Source organism: Pelobates fuscus, chromosome 8, assembly GCF_036172605.1.
Source record: "Pelobates fuscus isolate aPelFus1 chromosome 8, aPelFus1.pri, whole genome shotgun sequence".
NCBI classification, from domain to species: domain Eukaryota; kingdom Metazoa; phylum Chordata; class Amphibia; order Anura; family Pelobatidae; genus Pelobates; species Pelobates fuscus.
The window spans coordinates 81,691,262-81,716,417 of NC_086324.1; the positions used below are offsets into that span (position 1 = coordinate 81,691,262).

At 35.8% G+C, this 25,156-nt stretch overlaps 2 protein-coding genes across 2 annotated transcripts in view; both read left to right on the forward strand.

Moving 5' to 3' along the window:
- Positions 1–8,164, forward strand: part of LOC134571267 (carboxypeptidase O-like) — a 65,587-nt gene extending 57,423 nt beyond the window's left edge. Inside the window, exons 8-11 of the mRNA XM_063429439.1 lie at positions 2,561–2,651; positions 4,634–4,843; positions 6,082–6,159; positions 7,893–8,164. Coding sequence (XP_063285509.1) covers positions 2,561–2,651; positions 4,634–4,843; positions 6,082–6,159; positions 7,893–8,164 — 651 coding nt within the window. The remainder of the gene's footprint in view (positions 1–2,560; positions 2,652–4,633; positions 4,844–6,081; positions 6,160–7,892) is intronic.
- Positions 1–25,156, forward strand: part of LOC134570823 (carboxypeptidase O-like) — a 467,541-nt gene that overhangs the window by 278,807 nt on the left and 163,578 nt on the right. The window lies entirely within an intron of this gene.

Sequence of the window (25,156 nt, forward strand, 5' to 3'; positions counted from 1 at the left end):
GAAGCTCAAGGAAGCAGGCTGAAGGGTCAGTGTCAGGACCCGCTTAGGGGGGTCTGCCTTGACGTTGGCAGGCGGGCATTCCCTCCAATGGCCATTGGAGCAACTAAATTACCTCCATTTGTCTAAATATACATAGGGATTAAGAAGAGAGCGCAGGTAACTTTTTCTATTCAAAACAATCCTATCTAGCCACACTACATAAACACTCCAACAGAAATATATATTTTTTTTACAATTTAATAGATATAACACCAATGAAATATTGCACGTGTTTATTGCTGCATTTTAAAAAAATATTTTGGGTACATCTACACGCCCTCACAGGTACACTTTTACTTGTGAGAGAAGTCAAACTTACTCTAGCACAGCATGTCTGACACTACTATTAGCTCTGTCGAGCAAATGGAATCATGAAGAAAATCTACTCAGTTGTCTGACTGCCAGGGGATATTTTTGCAATTATTTATAAAAGTTGAAATCAGAAGTTTTATAAACTGCTATTAAGAGAAGAAACTGCAATTAAGAGAAGATAGAAAACTGAAGTGTTTCATGTGTGCAAAGTGTCCCTCTAAGTAACGGAGAAAGGGCACAGGGCAGCCCATCTGCGCAGCACCACTCTCCTGGCTGCCACACTAGTATCCTGCTACCCCTCTACCACCTGTAAAGATCTTCAGCCTACAAAGTACCCCTCCAATAACACTTCTCATCTAAGCACAGTTTGGTGTCGGCTCAAATAATGACGTAAAAATATCTGTACAATTATAATAAACTGTATTGTATTACAACATATACTGAATGTAAACATGCAGACACACTTTCAGAGCTTTCTGCTATATTACTAGCATTGTTACAAAGGCTGAAAATAGATGTGTCCATCAAGTTTAGCCTTTCTCACACCTGTATTTTGCTGTTGATCCAAAAGAAGGCAACAAAAAAAAAGGTTTGAAGCACTTCCAATTTTGCAACAAACTGGGAAACAAATTCTTCTTGACCCCAGAATGGCAGTCAGATTTATCCCTGAAACAAGAAGGTATTACCCCACAATTTAAAGATTATATCCTTAAATATTATGTTTTTGCAAGCATGCATCCAGTGGCCTTAGCCACTGCTGATTGACGTTGCACATTGTTACATAGTTTGTTGTCTATAACAATTCCCAAATCCTCCTTGTGTATTATTATCCCTAATTCACTACCATTTAGCGCATAACTTTGCATTTTAACCCTGAAGCGCATAACTTTGCATTTTATACATTAAATGTCATCTGTCATTTAAGCGCTCAGTCCACAAATCTATCTGAATCCCTCTGCAGCATAGTAATATATTGCTCACATTGTATTACTTTACAGAGGTTTGTGTCATCTGCAAACACTGAAACATGACTTTCAATGCTTATTTCATGATTATTTATAAATATGTTAAACAAAAGCCGTCCCAGAACAGAGCCCCGAGGGACACCACTTACCCCCTTTGTCCAGCTTGACAATTTACCATTATTGACAACTCTCTGTACTATATCGTTAAGCCAATGTTCTACCCAAGAACAAACATTTTCATCTAGATCAGTTTCTTTGAGTTTCTATTTATTCCGTACCGAATTAAATGCCTTGACAAAATCCAAGTAGATCATATCCACTGCAACACCATGATACATACTTCTACTCACTTCTTCGTAGAATACAATTAAGTTAGTTTGACGTGACCTATGTTTCATAAAACCATGAAGATTTTTGCTGATAACAAGTTCTTCTTAATGACTTCCTGAATATTATCCATTAATAATATTTCAAATACTTTCGCAGCCACAGAAGTCAAACTCACATATCTATAATTTTCAGGCAAAGATTGTGAACCCTTTCTGAATATAGGAACCACATCTGCCTTACTCTGGTACAATTCCTGAAAGAAAATAATTTTGAAAGATTAAAAACAGAGGTTAACTTATTTCCACATACGTAGTTACATAGCCGAAAAGAGAAATGCTTCCATCAAGTTCAGCCTTTCTCACATTTGTTTTTGCTGTTGATTCAAAAGAAGGCAAAAAACACTGTTTGAAACTCTTCCAATGTTGCAACAAACAAGGAAAAAAATAATTCTTCATCCCAGAATGGCGGTGAGATAGCTCATTTGATCAAAAAGCTATTACCCCACTAACTAAAAATTATATCCCTGCATATTATGTTTTTGCAGGTATTTATCCGATTACTGTTTAAGCATCTGTACAGATAGACTCTGATAAAACCACCTCTTCGGCAGAGAATTCCACATCCTTATTGTTCTTACTGTAAAAAAAAACCTTCCTTAGAGCCTTAGACTAAATCTCCTTTATTCCAGTTTAAATGTGTGACTTAATGTCCTATGTATAGTCCTGTTTATGAATAGATTTCTAGACAATGGTTTGTATTGGCCCCGAATGAGTAAGTCTCTTGAAAAATGTCTTAAATACAGTAATTTACAAAAATGTCTTAAATACAGTAATTTACAAAAAAAATTTTTTGAGATGCGGTTGATATATTTTCAAGTTTACAATGCAAACTTTATATTTCAACATGACAATCAGGACCGCCTCTGGAGAAAGAATCGATCAGTGCAAGAAAATGGAACATGCTATGGGGTGGACCTAAATCGAAATTTTGATTCTCATTGGTGTAGTAAGTAATATGATGTTTATATGTCTTATGTAATCTTACAGTACAGTTGAATAAATAACTATATAGTTAATATGCATTTATTTCATGAGTCTTAACTGGACTTCGTCAGGTGGAGTAATTAATGTGACGTTACAAAGGGTTAGCTTGGCGGATTTTATAATAGTCTTTATATCTATTTAAATATGCAGCTATGAAAACATTTGGAGTTTATTCACTAAACACCAAACTGAGCTAAATTGAAAAATAAATAGCAAACTTAATGCTGATTTAAAAAAAAATCACACATTAACTATTTTAGTTTAAAGGATTACTTCAAGCACCATGGCCACTTCAGTGATTTAAAGTGGTCGTGGTGAATATGTCTGGGGTGTCAATAAGCAGTTTGTCCACATTCCTGCACCTTAAGCTAGATTTAATGACATCAGTGGAGGAGGCTCGGGCAGCCAGGGAAACTTGGTCTTGGTGCCTCAACGAATGTAAGTTTTAGCATTTAATTTTTTTTAAATGTAATTTGATGGTGGGAACAGGGTAGGAAGGTTTTATCTAACCATAAATAGTGTTTTATTAAACACTGTTTTTAGTTTAGTAACCCATTACATTTTGCAGCAGGCTGTAATAGTGGCCAAGTTGGGGGAATTCTTTCAAATTGTTTTCAACATTTTTGCCTAAAATGTGTTATCACCAGTTTATTACAATCTGGTATAATATTGTGAATATATATTATGATCTCCATCAATTGACATATGCACAGAATAAACATGCCATATAAAAGCATCTCACTCAAGGAACATAAAATAAAACAGTAGTTTCTAACTTTTTTAATGGGTATCCAGATTACATACATTGGATGGCAACCAATTTTGCAAATATATATTTCAAAGAAAAAAGAACATGTAGACGGAAACAGAACGTGCAGGCAAGCCTCTATGTAGGGATCACTCCCAAATCCCCCAATACAAAAGTGTTCAAATATAATCACACAGGATATACAGAAAAAAATAGGGTGCCACAATCACAAAGGTGTGACAATAATTACCACTCGGATGATAAATCCATATATAGGAGAAAAAGAAAAAAATATACATAGTATAGTAATTTATTAACAACAAATAATTTCATAAAATGGTTAAAATCACACTCACAAAAAACATGGCACAATTAGAAATACTCCTAAATTGTGCAAAAGAGCTTGTAAGCCACTATGTGGGCTAAGTTCCCTGGTGTAGCCTATGGTACCTCTTGACATCAATAGTCTCACTTCCTCAGATTTCCAGTTTGTATTTGAGGGTCCATACAAAGTTTCTTTAGTGGAGGTAAAGGCTGTGCAAATCCTTTAGGAACAGCTATCACGGTTGCCACTCGATGTGTTTTTTCTTCATAGACTTTTTCAAGAGCTTAGTAATCTTCTGTATTCCAGTAATTTATATCTATAAATTTTGCGCACTTTTTCTGCTATGAGCGCGCATGCGCAAGCGACGGGCGAAACACAATACGTGTAATTGCGCTCAACCATCTCACCACGCACACACGTGCAGCCAGCCTGAAACGCAGATAAACTTTCTAGATACTGTTCGCGGACAATTCTAAAGTAACAATCTTATTCAGGAATAATTGTCTGTATTCCTCAGTACAAGATCTGTTATAGGCTATACTGTTTTAAGTACATCATTCTGAAGTAGATCATGTATTACAGAAAAGTATCCGTGGTCTGTTACTAAAAGGCCTGACAAAGATGATGTGTTCTTTCCACCCAACGGGAACTCAGTGAAATAAAAATATTGGGGGAAAAATGTGGGTCTTGACCCTGGTGTTAAAGGATCAGTCTAAGCACCATAACCACAACAGTACACTAGTCCCATGGCCCTATCCTATGTTTTTTTTAGAATGTTTCAGCACTTACCTTCTTTTTAGATGTTATTTTAGTTTATGTAACACAAACTATTGTCTTATTACGTTTTCTTTTTTCCTCATTTGTTTTTCAGGTACTGGAGCCGATTCAGTCTGCGAAAGCTTTATCTATTGTGGTCCATCCCCTGCTTCAGAAATGGAAACTCAAGCTTTGGTCGCCCTTGTTGAAGAACATAAAACTGAGATTCTGTGCTATTTAAACATTCACTCCTATGGGCAGCTGATCCTATATGCATATGGCTACACGTATAATATATCCGAGAACAATGATGAGTTGGCAAGTAGTCACTAGTTACAAGCATGGCTGTTCTCTCAAAATTAATGTAGATTTCTATTAAACTTCTAAATAGCAGATAAATTAGTTTCAGCTGAATCACTTTGATGAAGATTTAGTTTGATTAGTCTGATAGTCATCCATGTAGTGATTCGGCTCATCTGAATATTGTCAATGCAAAACATGCAGGAAAACAATTCAGACCAACCAAAAAGGCATGAAAACTGGCCATTCCGTGTACTGTATAATATAAATGTTGTGTATAGATTTTTCAGTATACTTGCTAATTTTATTGCCATTTGATTCAGAGATCAAGAAGAAAAGTAACCAAAGGAGAGAAAAACTACTATTCATCCTTTCCCCCCCTCTATTGGTCTCTATTGGGCACTTCTAGCTTGATCTGTGAATAAAATCAACATTTAGAGGTTGTTCCCTAACCATCAATATTCTTTTCCATTGATCATCTATTTTTTTCTTGACGTCTTGGACAAATCTCCGAATCACAAAAACCTGTGCATGCTAGTCCATTGTCTATCTCATACATCCCTAAAGCTCTTCAGAGTTACGTAATACAGAGGACTTGCCAATCACCCACAAATTGGATAAATGCACAAACTGAATGCACAAGTCTAATTTTGACATATACATTTAATGAAAAATGGACACACTTAGCTGGCGATCACCTGTGCCCTTTAAATGCAATATATAGTTATATGCCTGTGCTTGCTGCATATACACAGGATTTGCATTATCCAGATTATTTTGACAGCAACAATACACATGTACACAACTTAACTAAAGTTATCTGTACAAACCCTAGCTTCTTTAAATTATTTCAGAAATGTCAAATACATGTTCTTCACACGTTAAGTAATTTTTCAAATACATATATAAGACGTCTGTTGTTTTGCTCTGCATTGCAGCTGCAAATCCAGTTGTTCTAAGCACTACAATGCAACACACTACTACAATATTAGAGCCAAACAAATAAGTTAAAGACTACTTAACATAAATACTTGGCAATTATTTTTTTTATTGAAATGCAAACCTATATGAATTGGTTTCCTTAGTTTTTCTTAAGTAAAAAACGTTTTTCTTGTGTTAGAAATAGTTCCCCTCTAAAGATTGTTACTTCCAAACTTTTACCTAGAGATATACCTACATATTTTTATGACATAGAGCAGGAGGTGATGCATAGTAAAAGGTTCTTAAAGTCTATTGAACTAAAACTTTTTTTGTAGGAAAAAGTTGCAAAAATAGCTGTTGAAAAGATTATGGAAAGATACAACTCTTATTACATACAAGGACGGGCATCCGCAACATTATGTAAGTACAGTGTGCCTATGTATATAAATATTCTTAATCATTATTCAAACAAGAGATCAGATCCTTTTGTAACACATAAGAATCTGTAAATTCTTTATAGACAGCTTCTCTTGAACACATAACAAGCCATACAGAAAGAATTACTATGCATTATTACTCCTGAGCATGAAAGTGGGGCAATGCCAGTACATAATGGACCATGCAACTCCTGCATAACATAGGTGATAGGAAGGCAGTCATGTAAATAACTGCAAGTTTTAGGGAGGAATTCTTGTCAGAACACTTGCCTACTATACAAGTCATTAAATCAGGACATCAGGAGAATGCATTATTAATGCATGATATAGAAATAATACAATCAGTTTGTTAGGTGAGATTGTAACATAACATTTGAAATTATACCAAATTTATTTTCGGAGGTATCCCTGAACGAATAAGGTATTTATGAAACTGCAACTTGAAAGCTGTGCAAGTTGTGAATCCCATGTGCCAAAACCATTTCTGATTATTTTAACTGAGGAACTCAGTAGTGAAGAGGTAAAATTAGCCATTCCTGAGAATCCATATTTTATATAAAGGGTCACTTTATTCTATGCTGAGTGAGAACCCATTTCAGTCTATCTTTTTAATACACTGTGTTTAATGTTCAGCCCAGGAGGGGAATATGTCTACATGTCTACCCCAGAATCTCACAATGCAACAGAATATAAATCAATAATTAGTGTTTAAGTTTATCATCTCAGAAAAAATAACACGCAAAAGTGTGAGTTTTGAGGAGTGGGGAATTTCAATTTCACAATATCCAAAAGCACCCCTTTTTGTAAAAAATGGACCAACACATCCTAACTATGTTATGTTGATGTAGATAGTATTGAATAATTTTATTACATTTCCGACATGCTTATCCATGCTATATGTCTTTCCCACATGATTATCAATGTATTACTTAAATACAATGTATTACTTAAATACAATCCTAACATTTGCCAGGAACTATAATTGTGCCCATGGCATACACCTGGTGGCACAGCCTTTAATTGGACAGTTAGTTTAATGACCCATTCTTCTAATGTAAGATTAGTATAGATATTTCATAGGATGTCCACTTCATTAGAAAAGGAAGCACCACTACAGAAAACAAATTGTTGTGGGACCAATCTCCTGATAAATAGGATATGTCATCAACCCATGGGGACCAAATCTAGTAGCATGGAAACTCAATTTCCAACCAGGGGATAACAACCACTACTTCAATGGTTTGTTTAAATGTTTACGAACTTCTTTAATAGATTTCATTGATGCTTGTGTTTTGCTCTAAAATTAAATTATATAAAAATAAACTTGTGTTTTTAGTAATAAAACCAATATGTATTGCACAAAAAAAGTAAAACATGCAAGAGAAAATATGTAGGTCTTTTACATTAATGTGATTCTAAGCTTCAGATTAAAGCTTCAGAAAAAACAGTCAACCTCATGGTCCATAACATTGAAAAAAATAATGAAAATCCTTTTGGCTTTGATTTTTTTGGTTGCCATGTCCTTTCCGATCTCTACTTATCCCATAATGGGGTTGGACTTTGGTATCCTGATTAGCCATACACCAAAACATACAAGATTATAATCGTGGGAAAAAAGATCAGCTCCATGTTAAAATGAGTCAAAGATACATGAATGAATGCACAATATCCTATAAGTAACATTTAATCATAACTTCATTAAATTTTGCCTTATAGATACTCTTTCTGGGTCTTCTTCAGACTGGGTCACTGACCTCAAAATAAATTTGTCTTACACCTTTGAACTAAGAGATGAAGGAGATTATGGGTTTGAACTTCCACCGGACCAGATTGAGCCTACATGTGAAGAGACTATGGATGCTCTAATGGGCATCATTGACTACATTAATGAAAACTACCTTGAAGATAATGCAGTGTCCATAACTTCAGTGTGGATGACCATACTGCTTTCATGTGCTCTTCATATTTCTTATTCTATATTCAATTAACTACTACTAAAAGTATTACTAAAGCCAATGGAAGTGCAAGCAACAATGACCCAAAAAGATGAACTGCCAAGTATTTAGCATCTTTTTAAAAAATTATTTTAATCACTTTCACAATAAAAACTTTTGAAATCTAAATCATTTCATATATGGCAGAAATAAAGTATGGTCCTGTGCTGCAGATGGTTGATAGGTGGGCAATAAATAACTGGGTCTGGCAATCTTGTTCAATGAATATCTATTGATACAATCAAAAGCACCCAGAGATCCCCAAGAAAATATATTGCACAAATTATTGATTCAAAATTGTAAATTCTTGTTAGTGTTACTGATAAACTACTGGCAATAAAGTTAGCATTAAACTAAAGCTGTATTTAAATCATAATTTTAAATATTGTATTATCAACAAAGTTGGAGTACAGCTGCAGATAACTCCAGACGAAGGTGGGTTACCATGCATTCTCTTATTCTTTTATATTAGAAATATATAAAGGATTGTGCATTAAGAGACAGTAAGCCAGTCAGTAGAAAAAAGGGAGATTGGGGGGAAGAGGGGGGGGGGGTCACACCCTGAACATGCATTTTCCTGCAGTGGTGCTGCTGTAAAGACCAAAATATATGCAAAATACAGATTAAGGGAGCAGGTTATAGAAAAATTAAATCCCTATATTTACATACTAAAAAAGGTAATTTAAGTAGTCTTTCAAGATAGAGTGTGTGTGTATGTGTGTGTGCGTGCGTTCGTGGTTCTATTCCCCTAATCTGTATTTAGTACAAATGTGTTGCCTGTTCATAGATGGGGAAACCCAAATTTAAGTTTTTTTTTCCTCAATAGATTAGATTAGATTAGATTCAACCTTATTATCATTGTACAGTGTACATACAAAGACAATGAAACATAGTTGGCCTTTCAGCAGAAATACAGTAGCGATGAATAAAAATCTAATAGACTTGAGAATGCAACTCTGTAAAACTTATAGCTGTCCACATAATAAAAGAATACTACTAATATATAAAAAATAATCCCTCAATCATTACTTTAAGGGCCCAGTAATACATATAGACATTATACAATATTGCTCCCAATATTATACAATATTACTATATCGCCTAAATACAATTAATACAATCAAGTGCAAATACATTCTCAACTATACACCTATATCATGTGAAATAAAGCACAAACCATTACTAAATGAAACCTATTCAACATGTACACAAAGCACAAGCTGCAAACACACTGTACACGGAATAAAAGTTCAGTTGTTGCGAGATTGCAGCGGTGTTTATTAACACCTAGGATATGCTGGGTAGGCGTCCTGAGCCCCTGACGCGCGTATTTCGCCAGAGTTGCTCATCAGAGGGGTGTTAATACTCACCGCTGCAATCTCGCAACAACTGAACTTTTATTCCGTGTACAGGCATCCTGTGTGTGGATGTTCAGTTCTTGCTACCACTTACTTATCTTGCTTTTTTAACTTGGAAAAGTGACGGGTGGCTTTAGTATCAGAGCAGGTTTTGTTTAAAGGGGTGTGCCCACGAAGGCACATTAGATTCTTACCAGTTGTGGGAGCTAGCCAATTTGCACCTCCTTTCCCCCTCTCTCTAAGCCTTGACTCTGCCTTAAGCATTACAGTGTTTAAATAATAGCATACCTACTTGCTTATTGTTAATCTAGATTAATTCACTGTTTCCCCGCTACAATAGTATCTACTGTTAGATACAAAAGGACTGAACACCTTGCTTTATTCTATTCAATCATTTTATTTTATTTTAAAATTGGACATATTAAAAGTTAAGTTTTACTTAGGCACTTTTTGTAATTACTTTCTAAATTAATAGATAAGTTTCAACCTTGGCATCTATTGCAATTTTTCTCACTTTAATGATATGGTAGATTTTGTGTTCTTTTTTCTTCAGTATTTTCTTCTCAAGTCCCATTTTTTGTATATACCGACATTAATTGTACGGGGGATGTACTGAGTGAGGGATATACTGTATAGGAGATCTCAGTGGGTTTTTGTTTTCATTTGTTTTCTTTTTTTTAATATATAATTTAAGTGTTTTCTTAAATACATGTATAATAAAAAAAATCCCCATTCTATTTGAGAAGTTTGTTAAATACAAAATACAGCTCACAAAAGATTACATTTCAGTCCGAAATTCTTTCAACAGTGCCCAACCTTTAGTTGCCATTAAGGCTTCCAGATATAAATGTATCCCTGATTGTAATCAAAGAATTGTAATTTTTAACATTCTTCTCCTCCATTCATTCTTCAATACATACATACATACAAACGTGCTTTGTTCAAACATATATTTCAATAGTATTGGAGCATTAAGGATCATTTTACACATAACATAATTTGGGTTATGGGAGTATTGCTTAGTGGGACCTTCCATCCTATGCCTTCCCCCTTCCCCTCTATATACAATGACAGAGTGTCCTGTAACATCCATTTTAACAAAACGTTACTTGTCACGGTGAGCATCATACCCACGAGGGACTAGTTATTTAAGAAAAGTTTATACCATGGCGACCAAATTTTATAATATGAGGTTAAATTACTATTCCTCACATAAAAGTAATATTCCATTATCCCATGGTGTGAGATCTGACTTATTATTTGTGACCATTCTTGAGGGTTTACTCTACGCCATTCTCTGGCTATACATTTCTTAATTGCCAATAAGATATGAATTATTAGATATCTAGTGTGTTTATCTGACCTAGGTAGTTCTAAATGAAATAACCAGACACAAGAGTTCAGTACGAATTTACTTTGAAGGGTTTTTTATATGATTCCCTCAGTTTCATTTTTAATCTTATACAATTTTGGTCATTCCTACCAGATATGGAAAAGAGTGCCTGAAGGCTGATTGCACCTCCAACATAAATTGATAGTAAGTTTATCAAGTGTACTTATTCTTTGGGGATCAAGATACCATCTGTGAATTAATTTATAGAAAGATTCCTGTAAATTGATGGAATGTACTGATTTGTTTACCTCCAGCCAGGTTTTACACCAAGTCTGAAAAGAGAATTCTTTATCAAAATCTCGTTCCCATTTTCCTATAGAAATAATTAGAGTGGAGTTCTAATTAATTATAAATCAATTCTTTACTATGGAGATTAATGTATTCCTATGTTGTTTCTTAATAAAACCGTCAAAAATAGTTGAGTCAGTTATGTTATGTTTGAAAAAGTTTTTAATCCTCAAATAGCGAAAAACGTCCCAACCTATTAGGTTATAATCTTCCTTCAGCTGGCTAAATGTTCTTATGCCCATATTAGACTGAATATCTGCAAAAGTATTTATATTCCTCTCTATCCATCCATTTAAATCTAAATCTTGTATATACAGATTAAGCACCTTTAATGGTGTGGATGAGGTAAATATGTACTTTATACCCAACCTCTCTCTGACCTTTGCCCCTGTTTTGACTGCATCTCTCAAGATTATATTTTTCAAGTTTAAGGCTTTTATAAGCGAAGGTTTAACCCATAGTAAGTCAAATGGATTTTTACCTTTTAAGTAGAATTTCTCACAATGAAACCATCCCTTACTCCAGTTGTTTTCGATTGCTCCAGATAGTATATGAGTTAACATCGTAGTATCATGGAGCAATCCTATATCAGGGAAATTTAGGCCCAATTGGGTACCATCTCTCTTTATGGTCTTTTGAGTGATTTGAGATTTTTCACCCTTCACCCCAAAGTTTGTTTATTTTATCTAAAATATTCCCTGCGACCCGCATTGGTATCATTCTGAACAAAAAAAATATTTTAGGGACCAGAAAAGCCTTTACCATGTTAGTCTGACCCAGCCAAGAAAACTCATACTTTTTTAACTTATGTATCTGTTGATCTAGATCCTCTAGTAACCCTTTATAATTATCCTGAATGATTTGATTAAGATTGAATAAGATACTAATACCTAAGTATTCAATCCAATTTTTATTCCATTTGAATTTATACCTATCTAGCAGAATTTGTTTTTGAGATAAAGTCAATCCAGTTGATATTACTTGAGTTTTAGATAAATTTAAATTATAATTAGAGAGAAAGCTATTATTGATAACCGTGCAGGAATAGAAGTTTCAGGAGATGTAAGAGTTAGTATGACATCATTAGCGTATAATGTAACTTACATTTTTTTTTTATTATTAATTGCAATACCCTTAATTGCTTCTGTTGATCTTATCAGAGCTGCCAGGGGTTCGATAGAAATTGCATACAGTAAAGAGGAGAGAGGGCAACCCTTTCCATTATGTAAGCTAAAACATTTCGAATTGAGAGCTGGTCCTGTAACCTTAGCACTGAGATTACTACATAAAGCTATAGAGCTAGCCTTAAATAGACCTTGAATCCCAAAGGAGTTCAAAGTCTCAGACAAAAATTCCAGCTTACCCTATCAAAGGCCTTCTTGGCATCTAACGCCAAGAAGACAGATGGGACAGCTTTTGCCTGTATCGCCGAGATTAAGTCTATTATTTTGCGAGAATTATCTTCCCCTGTTCTTCTTGGAATAAATCCAGACTGATCCGGATAAATTATTTTTGCTATTATATTTTTTAATCTTTCAGCCAAAATGTTTTAAAATATTTTAATGTCTAAATTAATTAGTGATATTAGTCTGTAGTTTTCTAAAATAGTGGAATCTTTCCTTATTTTCGGGTTTGGGCAGATAGAAGCCTGTAACAGCTTGTCCGATATGTTCCCTCTTTCTCCAAAAAAATTAAATAGCCCGATCAGCAACGGGGAAATTACGGGGCCCGCAATTTTATAGAATAACGCAGTGTATCCATCAGGACCCGGTGCTTTCCCAGTTTTTAATTTTTAAATTGGGTCCCTTACTGTACGGATATCCATTTCAATATCTATCCTAGCTGTTCATATAAGGGTTAAATTGAACCAAGAATAAATTTGGAATTGTATCTACGATTCTTGGAAATAAATGTATCTAAAATCCTAGTTACAGGAAAAGTACTGATTTCGAAATGTTCTTGTTAATTGTCCAAGATTTTGGTATTTGTAAATATCTGTTTTTTATCAAATATATGTGCGCTATAACAAGAAACAGCTGCTTATAACTAGTGAAAAACAATCTATGTCATTGTCATCATAGTCACGCTCATATGCTAATTTTTCCCTCTCCCATCCTGCTATAAAAACGGGGTATAAATATAACTGACGTATGAATACAATTTGAATTGGTTATTGAACACGTCTCTGTCTTCTTAACTGATTTCCAGGATCCTGTTTCCTAAGAGGGAGGGGCTCAGCCAGTATTCATCAAGTCTTTGTGTATAGCTGGTTTTATCCCCAACACTTACTTCTTTCAACAAAAAATGTTTATTAAGAAAATCTCGAGCCTGGTCAGTAATCCTAGGCAATTTTATTTTGGACAAAAAATCTTTCAGTGCAATCTTGGAAATCTGTCTCTGTTTGAGATTATATAGTGACTGGTAGTAGTTCTTAAAAGCTTCTTCAGTTTTAGATAGTTCTAAAATAACCTTCCCACCCACAACAATGCGCTGAATCCTTGATCTTTTTTATTTTTGCTTACGTTTATTAGTGAGAGTTTTCTCCACTCTATTGCTTGAATAATACAATTTCTGTCTAGAACTATATATGAGCCTTTCCAGCTTTTGATTCAATTTCCCTTTAATCTTTTTTTGGGACATTATTTATTTTTTCCACAGTGATGGGGTTGGGATTCAGTTTATTTACTATTTCTAAATTTGCTTACTTTAAATATAAGTCTGAGATAGGCTTCCCTTTTGTTATTCTAATGTATGCATCCATTTTAATTAAATATCCCCTGATTGTACATTTTAAAGCGCTCCATAATTTTGGGTCTGCAACCTCATTGTTATCATTACATTGAAAAAGTTGTTGTATTTCTTTACATAGTTCTTGTTTAGCTGTGTCTGAAATCAAATTCAATTCATTAATTCTCCAATCAGATCTTGCTCTGTAATTAGAATCATTTTTAAAAATGCAGAAAACAGGAACATGGTCGGACCATGGGATATTGCCTATATTCGAAGAAATACATTTTCCAAAATTTGCAGACTTTGTAAAGATGGTATCAATCCAAGAATATGATAGGTGTCTATTTAAATAGAAAAGTAAAATCTCTCTCAGTTGGGTGTTGAGTCCTCCAGATATCATATAAGTTGTATTTAACTAGACAGCTGGTTAATTTTTGAGTCTTGTTCTTCTATTTACATTATTACCCTTTCTTTTTATGTAAACTGATATCGATGACAACGTTCATGTCACCTCCCATAATTAATACTCCCTTTGAATATTTCTCAATTTTTTTCAAAGAATGAGCCCAAAAACTTAACAGGGAAATCATTTGGAGTGTAGAAGTTTGTGAGCGTATAAATCCCATTGTCTAATTTACAGATAAGGGTAACATACATATAGTCTGGCTCATGGAAAATATATTAAAATTTCAGATCTTTAGATATAATTATCACTACCCCTTTTTTTTACTATCTTTCAAACCTGCATCATATATCACCGGAAATTTCTTATATCTTCAAAAATCAGATCCCTTACTATCCCAATGAGTTTCCTGAGCGAAACAGATACTGATTTTTTCCCTATCAAGCATGTCATAAAGAGACGCCCTCTTCTGAGGTGAATTCAACACCTTTGTATTAATGGTCACAAATGTAATGCTCATAACGACCAACCTCTGTCCCCATGATGCTCACTGTGACAGCAGCCATATAAGAAAAAAGTTCTCTGTCCATTTAATCCAAGACTCCATAAAAACAATTTTTTTAACAACACCTTAAATATCATACATTCATACCAACTATCTGGGAACTTTGCACTTAGCATCCCAGAAAGCAGATTACTCTGAAACTAAAAACACAGAGTACAAACATGTGTCTTTTTAGCGCCTTTTTCCATCTGTAGAAGGAACTCAAATTCATACAATTTGGCCTTCAAAAGTTTAGTGATGGATCCCAGTATTTAAGATCCACCATCTCGTCTGCTATAAAACATTGATTTCTGAACTCTATACAATTTATAATTGAGAGAGAGAAAAAAAAAAGTTGAAAATATTGATAATGATTATAATTATAATTGGGGGATTATAAAATAGTTCTTATACTTATTACCTCATTGTTGCCTTTAGTTTACAATCCACCAATTCAGTATCTAAAAAATATAACTTCAAGTTCTAACAGAAATGTACAATTATACCTAAATATTTTGAAGAAAAAAAATGTAAGATAAAGAACAGATATATGTATATTCCCCCTCATACATTAAAAATTCCACATAACAGATATCTAAGGGTAAGTTTATTTTTCTCTTTTTTCTTTTCTTTCCCTTCTTGCTCTTTATTTTTCTCTCGTTACCTTTACCTTTGTGAATACATTTTTATTAGATGTTATCTTTCAGGGTTGAAAATTATCAAATTCTTTGACAATTATTTTACCCTTCCCCCCTCATCTCCCTCTTTGTGTAATTTCATGTATCCTGCCTGATTAAGAATTAAGTATTCCTTTAAGAATCAGTGTAAACTAGATCCTTCTCCAGTAGTGAGCCTAAATATAAAGTTTCAAATATTTTAATTACATTTATTATTCATGTTACGTGAAAACAAAGATCTCTATGATCCTTTTTTTTCTTTTAAATTTGTGATGTAATCCCGATCCAAAAAATTTGATTGTTTAATTTATGTATTGTGTTATTTGCAAATATTTAATTATTAATTTAATCCTTTCAATTGCCAACAATAACCATCTCATTAGTGATTCCATCATATAGTGATTTATTCTATCTCTATAGGCTACAATACCCTCTTCTTAAATCCATTGTACGTGACTCGCATCCCTTCTAGGACTCTGTGCAGCTACAATTTAAGTCAATTCTTTTATTTTACCACTTCCCATGAGAAGAAAAAAAATTAAAAACATAAGTACATAAATAAAAAATAATATTCAAAAATTTTCATTAAGTTCTACTAAGTGTAATAACTTTTTAATTACGGTATTCTGATCCTTAATTCCCTCTGTGAAAATCTTACATGATTTAACTGATCAAGGGTTACTCCGTTATCCCTATTTTCCCCAGCTCTCCCAGAACATAAGATAATACATCTAAATTTTTAAAAGTAAATTCCTGTATCCTAGATCCTGTTTATCCCTGTATAACTGCAATTTTAGAAGATTTAGTTCACATACCTTAGTCAGCCTAAATTTTCAAACTAGGCCTTTGAGCTTCAATCGAGTCTCACAGAGGGGAGAAATAAAGAGGATATTAATTAATTCACATTTGATAGTTCGGCCTTCTCTATATACATATACTCTTTGCCTCTATTATCTTTCAATACATATCTAAGTTTTAAGATTACAAAATACCAATTAACTATTCCAGACAATAGAGAGAAAGTAGAAGGAGGAGAGGAGAAGGGAGGGAGCAAGGAACACATAGAGAAAGAGAGAAAAAATAAAAAAAAATAATAAAAATAAACAAAAATAAAAAACAAAAATACCTTTCTTTAACCCCTTAATGCCGTTACAGCGTTCTATGCCGTCCTGGCTTTAAAGGGCTTTAAAGCCGTTGCGGCGGCATAGAGCGCTGTAACGGCTTAAGCCCCCAGGAAGTGAGATCTACTCACCTCTGCCGCGATCCTCTTCTGGAGGGCAGCCCTCCCCCTGCAAATGAGGCCCCCGGGGGCCATGTGATCACTCTCAAAGAGCGATCACATGGCCCCCTATAGCTGGCTGTGGATCTGCCAGCAGGGGGACTGTCTAAAATATCAGACAGTCCCCCTGCTGGTAGGTAGTGTAAAAAAAAAATTAGACATGTTTAAAATTAAATTCAAAGTATTTTTATATATATATAATATATGTATATATATTATATATATAATATATATACATATTATATATATGTAACGTCATATAAAGTGTATTTTAATATTAATATTAGTATATATATTAATATTAAAATACACTTAGAATGACGTTACATATATATAATATGTATATATATATTATAAATATAATAGATATATACACATATATTATATATATATATATATATACGTATAATTACAATAATTAATAAATAAAATAATAAAATAAATAAATAAAATATTGAAACAAAATTGAATATAAATTATATATTCATATGTAATTTCATTCTAACTGTATTTTGTTATTAATATATATATATATATATATATATATATATATATATATTGGTAACAAAATACACTTAGAATGACATTCTATATATATCTATCTATATATAAAATACAAATAACCTCAAATATATATATATATATATAGATAAATACATATAATTACATAAAAGATTACATTAGTATACACGTATAATTTAAATACCTATAAATGCATATATATTAAAATTCTACATGTATATTTAAATAATATTTTAACATAATTATGTGATTTTATTAATTAAAATTTGATTGACAGGGGGGCGGAGCCTAACTGCCGAGCCAGCCGGCGCACCTTGGTCGAGCTCCTGGGGAAATCTACCTAAAACACCACCTAACTACGATATTACTTGAAAACTGATAACTGCAATACCCACAGCACTTGTATGAACCCCCACAAAAAGCATCCGAACGGAGTTTTGACCGGCGTCGGGCGGTTCTGGATCGCGGGAAGATGGAGGCCTACTACACGAGGGAGGGAGGGAAGCGGCCGATCCCTCTGCCCTCGGGCTCCTATACTTCCGCAGGGTTCATTAGAGCACGGCGGAACCCCCCCCTGCCGGTGAGGGAAATCCCGGCACCCATCAGCCGGGCTGTGAGGTCTGGAGGCACGCCTGATCAGCGACAAGAGACGGATAGCTCATGTAAAATGGCGATACAGAGCACCCCTGACAATGGACGACGGCTGCCCGACCTCCAACTCAGACTAGACAAGCTACTTGAAAGCTTCTGGCGCAAACTGGAGAACAGAATGCACCCACCTGCCTCACAATTGCGGAGCCAGCTACCCAAAAAGCAGCCCCAACAAGGGAGAAAGAACCTGAAATCTCCGACTGCACAGCGGGCCTCAAAATGGCGGCGGACCAAGCGGCGCACCCTTCATCAACATCAGAAGTCAAACATCTACAAGAAACACCGCTAGGGGCATAAAGCACGACTGGAGAGCATTGACATACAAGTTTACCTGGCAGCACCAGGGTCCAAAGGACCGCAACGCCTCACTCCACTCCAGCTACAGAAACTGCTTGGCAGTCAGCCTCTGCTAACAACGTCTGGGCATGGAAACCTACCAAGCACTGCCATGCTCCAAAATTGCGGGGAACCCCTGACAGGCATCGGCTGAGCGGGGAGCCAGAGCACATACCCCAGACATGGACGCATTACAGAGACTCACAAGCAGCAGACATCGGGTAGTGGTCTCACCACACCTACCACTGATCAGTAATAAGCTTATGTTTCTGATACCCATTCTGTGATATGTGTGCATTTTAGTTTCCCACTCTGTAGTTTGAAATAGAATATAGTTACTTCTGGGCATAATGCCCCCATTTCGAGCTTATATAACCAGCGCCTCTCCATAAAGACATAGCCGAATTAAAGTTGTAGCCTGTTAACTCACACCACGTCAGCAATTACAAGCGTGTAGCGTATAGTTAAAGTACAACCGCTGGCTATTACCGAAACCTTTTTATTCTTGTTCTCCATGTTTTTTCAGACATAGCAATCTTACATTAAGTGATGCAACTAACATGCAGACGTTGTTGAAACACTGTCTTACTTTGTTTAACCTACTAAGATTTTCTTGCATATGACAGCCTATAGTTTGTTATTACTTAGACAGATGTACCTGACAGGCATCTTACTATACATAAAATCAAACAGGTATACTCTGTGTATCATGCTAACCACTTACATATTGATTAATTCTCTACTTTTACAACTAGCCTTCATGTCATAATATACAAAAATGTGCATTGTATTCCCATGCCATGCCTCGGTTTACCGATGTTAACTGTTAAATAGTGAGCACATGCTGTTGGGGCATGTCAAATGCTTTTGTAACTATGTTTTCTCTATGCACTCAAAAATAAAGAATTTACAAAAAAAAATTTGATTGACATGCCTGACAACACAGGGGGAAAGTGCAGAGAATTTAATTTGATTGACATGCCTGACAACACAGGGAGAAAGTGCAGAGAATTTAAGACCCTGTAACTCTCCAAGACACCATAAAACCTGTACATAGGGGGTACTGTTTTACTTGGGAGACTTCGCTGAATTCAAATATTAGTGTTTCAAACTGGTAAATTGTATTACAACGATGATATTTTAAGTAAAAGTTACGGTTTTTGCATTTTTTACAAACGAACTGCACTTTTATGGACTATATTATTGTTGTAATATGTTTTACTGTTTTAAAACACTAATATTTGCGTTTAGTGAAGTCTCCCGAGAATAACAGTACCCGCCATGTACAGGTTTTATGGTGTTTTGGAAAGTTAGAGAGTCACATATAAGGCTTGCATTTCATTTTTTTGACATTGAAATTTGCCAGATTGGTTGTGTTGCCTTTGAGAGTGTATGGTAGCCCAGGAATGAGAATTACCCCCATGATGGCATACCATTTGCAAAAGTAGACAACCCGAGGTATTGCAAGTGGGGTATGTCCAGTCTTTCTTAGTAGCCACTTAGTCACAAACACTGGCCAAATATTAGTTTTTTGCTTTTTTCACACAAAAACAAATATGAACGTTAACTTTGGCCAGTGTTTGTGACTAAGTGGCTACTAAAAAGACTAAACATACCCCACTTTTAATTCCTTGGCTTGTCTACTTTTTCAAATGGTATGCCATTATGGGGGTAATTCTCATTCCTGGGCTACCACACCGTCTCAAAGGTAACATTACTAATCTGGCAAATCTCAATTTGAAAATGGAACGTTCTATATTTGACCCTGTAACTTTCCAAAACACCATAAAACCTGTTAATGGGGGGTACTGTTGTACTCGTGAGACATCACTGATTACAAATATGTGCATTTTTTGCAGTAAAAGCTAACAGTATTATTACATTTACAGCTAAAATGTGAGGCGGAACTACAATTTTTTAAAAACAATTTAAAATTTCTCACAGTTTTTTTTATTTTATTCATAATACATTATGTTTCATATATAAATATTCGATATGAAATGAAAGCCCTGTTTCTCCTGAACAAAATGATATATAATAAGTGTGGGTGCATTTAATATGAAAGAGGGGAACTACGGGTGAACAGACATATAGCGCAAATTCCAGTTTTTGTTTACGTTTTGTTTTGATCAGAACGTGTACTATTGACTCCGTCCTGAAGGGGTTAACCACTCTCCCTTTCAGTGACTTAATGGTGAAAAAATACTGTTTGACACCATTCCAACAATTCTCCAGAATTCCAAGTTGTAAGAGCTTATCTTCTTATTTCTCAAAGAGGGAGACTCTTCATCAAATTTACTTTTGTTGTTCCTGGTAGTTAGTGACAAATCTGGATAAAGCATAAGGTCCTTATATAACTGTGGTTATGGTTTCTTTCTGAATTCTTTGAGCAGTAAATCTTTTATGTAGAAATTGTTAAAGCATATAATAGTATCTCTGGGTTTCCCATGTAGTGCTAACAATTTTGGCTTGGGTAGTCTATGCAGACGTTCAAATGGAAAGTGGCCCAATTTTTCTTCATCGATATAAGCTGCTGTAAATTTTCTGCAATATTCTTCAAGATGTTCATTTAAAATCACTTCAGGGATACCCCTTATTCTCAGATTGCTTCTTCTTGAACGATCTTCAATGTCTGCTAATTTGATTTCCGTTTTTGCCAGAGTGTCTTTTAGTGTTGTATTCTGCTTTTGAAGTAATTCGCATTCCTGTCTCAGATCTTTAATTCTGTTTGCTTGAGTAATGAAACTTTCTGAAATATTCGTCACTGGCTGTTTAGGCTCAGATAAATTTGCTTTAAAGGCAATCTTAATTTTCTCAAATAGGTTATCCAGAGCATTTGTAAACATAATTTGAATTACAGGATTCAGAGATTCAGAGGTAGATAACGTGCCCTCATTAGTATTTTCTTTAGTATCTGAAATTAATTCTTCTGGGACTGTGAATGTTCCCTGGAGTTATTTCTGTCCCGAGTTACTGGATTCGGGGGAGTAAAACCTACTTATTGGTCTGGTCTGCTGAGTTTTCTCTCTTTCCTTCTCTTTCTCCTTTTTATGAGCCATTAGGAGGAAGGAAGATACAAAAAAAAAAGGTTTTGCTATATGAAAGAAAAAAGTTTGATTTGATTTGAATTTAAATTGAATTAGAATTCCTCCCCTCCTTTTTTCTTTTTTCTTTCTTCCCTTTTCTTTTAACATAGTAAAGGTAAAAATATTTTGAACTATAGAATCCAGACTTTATACAAGACATATATTCAGGCGTATATTCTTGAATTCACTGAATTCTTGCAGGAATATCTAAAGCAATTAATCAAAGGAATGGCTGAGGGTTTTTAGAACTGTAGCAGTTAGAGGTATTTTTTTTCTTTTTTTCTGGCTTATATAAAGACTAATTTTAATAAGTTCAATACCGCACTCAAATACATGAATTTATGAAAAAAGAGTTGAGAGTCAATTAATGTATATGCAACAAATTAATTTATTATACCAATTTTACCACATGACAGGAGGCTTCATATTTGCATATCTTTCTTTACTGAAAACTCCAGCAGCATAGAAACATAACAACCAATCAGAAAAAAGTTATGATGCCCATAAAAGGCCCTGTCTATGACATCACTTCCTCTTTCTTTGCTGCCCCAGCCTACAAAGGTCAGAGTATTTTACCTCTCTGGTATAACCTAGAGTTTAGATTGATTACTTAATTATTCTTTTGTCTTTATTTTAAATATATTTCTCCTGGCCATCCTATGCCTGTCCCCTTCCCTTTACTTGATTTTACTACCTTAATTCACGGTCTCCTAAACTTGTACTGACTTCTGTTGCGGTCCGCGGGCGTCACGGCTGCCCGTGCCGCACTCGCTTCGCGGACCCGCCTAATAGACTCGCGGGGACTGTGTGGGGACGGGTGGAGGGAGGCCGGGTCGGTGTGTTGTTTTCTCCCGCGCTACGGACACACAACCGTGAGTCCGTTGCGCACTTTTGAGCGTGAGCGGCGGCCATCTTGAATCTCGTGGCTCGCGAGATACACGACGGCCGCCTTCCCTGCTCACTCTGCGGATCGGGATTCACCCGATCAGCACATTCTTCTGAGTAAAACCCAAGGATTGTTTTCTCCCAGGTGCTGGGGCAAATGTAGCTTATACTGTTTTTTAGTTATTCATGCCTTGCCACATAGCCCTACAGCCCATTGGGTTAATTTAAAGTATTACTTGGAACAGCCAGTCTCATTATATACACACTGCTTCCCATGCCAGGATGGAGATGTAAAGCATGCACTGTATTAAATGAGACTGAGTGCACTGTGGTACCCTGCACAGGGTCATACTGTGTTACTGTACCTATATGTACAAATTAATGTGGGTGTCCTCTGGGTAATTTTTTCATGACACACCAACCGATCTGCACCTTAGCATTGGTTTCCTTTCTCAGGATCGCCTCCACAGTAAATCAGCTCAGCTCAAACTGATCTCCACATACATATATGGATGTTTAAACACTCCCTGTCAGTTTTACATTAAAGAAACAGTACCACTCCACTTGCTGGTTGCGATTTGAATGCAGGATCATTAAGGAATCATTAAGGAAACTGAGTGTATGGCACCCTTCACAGGGATACATATATGTATATTTACTGTACCTAGTGTACATATTGAACGTGGGTGTCCTCTGGGTAATTTTTCATGGCACACCACCTGGGGTGACCCCCCAGATATCCATGCAATGCTTGTAAGGTGCCAATATTTATAACATGGGTGTCCTCTGGGTAATTTTTCATGGCACACCACCTGGGGTGACCCCCAGATATGCATGCAATGCTTGTAAGCTGCCAATAATTATGACGTGGGTGTCCTCTGGGTTACCATGGCACACCACCTGGGATGAACCCCAACCAAATGCACGAGGGTCCTGCGGCTGCAGACCTTAAGGAGACAGGCCCCTCACGCTTCTATAATAAGCCTGATTGTTAAAAAACGTGCATACAGCTCTGGCGTACATTTGTGGTGAACCAACACCACTACCAGTCAGTCACGCCTGCACCACGGCTCTCAGTAGCCAGATTAACCCCTTAAGGACCAAACTTCTAGAATAAAAGGGAATCATGACATGTCACACATGTCATGTGTCCTTAAGGGGTTAAACTAATAGAGGTGACCCCTCCACACTTGGCGCAAGTATTCATACACTCAGACAATCTAAAGCAGGCAATTCAAGCCGTTTAACCTGGGTAATCCCCAGTTCTACCAGGAGTCTAGAACCACTACGTGCTGACCCTCCAACACTACTCCCAGAAGTCTCCAAGTCAAAACGGCAAGGGAAGGGCTTCATACAACTGACAACCAAAATGTGTAGGAGCAGAGGGAAGATTATATAAAAAATATATATATAATGTATACATGCACTCTGCCTGGGAAAGTATGTTTAGGTGAAATTAGTTCCTTTAAGTTTATTTTTAGGTAGTATTCACTGTTCTCCCCAACCCCTTTCTACTTTTTAATTTTCACTTAGTTATTTCCCTGCTGTGGGTATACCCAATGTCAGTGTATGTGTATATATCCCAACATTAAACACTAGCACTGCATACCAACCCACCCCTGCATTGAGAAGCCAACACTACATCTAAAGACACCACTGTATTCAAATACCAACATATACAAATACACCCCCGCATTTACACACGCCTACTCAATATAAAAACATACTTACATTTAAACACATAAACCCTGCAAGGATAAGCAATTGGTAGATCCCCAGCTGGTAAAGCATCATGGGAATTGTATGCCAGTTGAGGATCTGTCTTTGGCCATCTTTGTGCCGAGGGGGCGGTTCTGCTTGTGCAATGGTCATCTCTATATTAATTCGGCCAATGGCAGGTATGAATACACGCCTACCCGACTGCGCATTCATTGGTAGTTTATCTAATAAATTCCATTTCTCATCTCTATTTTAACATTTCTTTATGTGAGAAATAAATATACAAATATAATAATCTACCGTATATACTCGAGTATACGTCGAGTTTTTCAGCACATTTTTTGTGCTGAAAAACCCCAACTCGACTTATACTCGAGTTAATGTCTGTATTATGGCAACTTACATTGCCATAATACAGACAAGGACCGCCGGGCTCATTAAAAGCCCAGCGGTCCTGTTGGGGGCTGCATAGAGCTCTTCCTTACCTTTCCTGCAGCTACTGTCAGCTCAGTTCTTTCACCTCCGGTCCGGTCAGCTCCACTGTCAGCTCCACTGTAAGTCTCGCGAGAGCCGCGAGAGACCGCGAGAGACCGCAAGACTTACAGTGGAGCTGACCGGACCGGAGGAGAGAGAAGGGAGCTGACAGGAGCTGCAGGAAAGGTAAGGAAGAGCTCTCTGCCAGCACCCTCCTACACAGCCTATCCACTGGACCACCAGGGAATGAGAGCCCCCCTCCCTGGCCAGCTAACAAGCAGGGAGGGGGGACGAAAATAAAATTACATAATAATAAAAAATTAAATTATTAAAATTAAAATAAAAAAAATACTAAAATAATATTTTTTAAATATTAAAATAAAAAAATTCAAATATTCAAATAAAAAATTTTTTAATAATAAAAATGCCCTCCCCCCACCCAGTTCACACAAACTACACACACACACAAACACATAAACACACACTCATACAAACACACACTCTGCATTATATACACATACTCATACACACACACACTCTGCATTATATACACACACACACTCATACAAACACACACACACACTGCATTATATACACACACTCATATACATACACACACTCATACAAACACACACACTGCA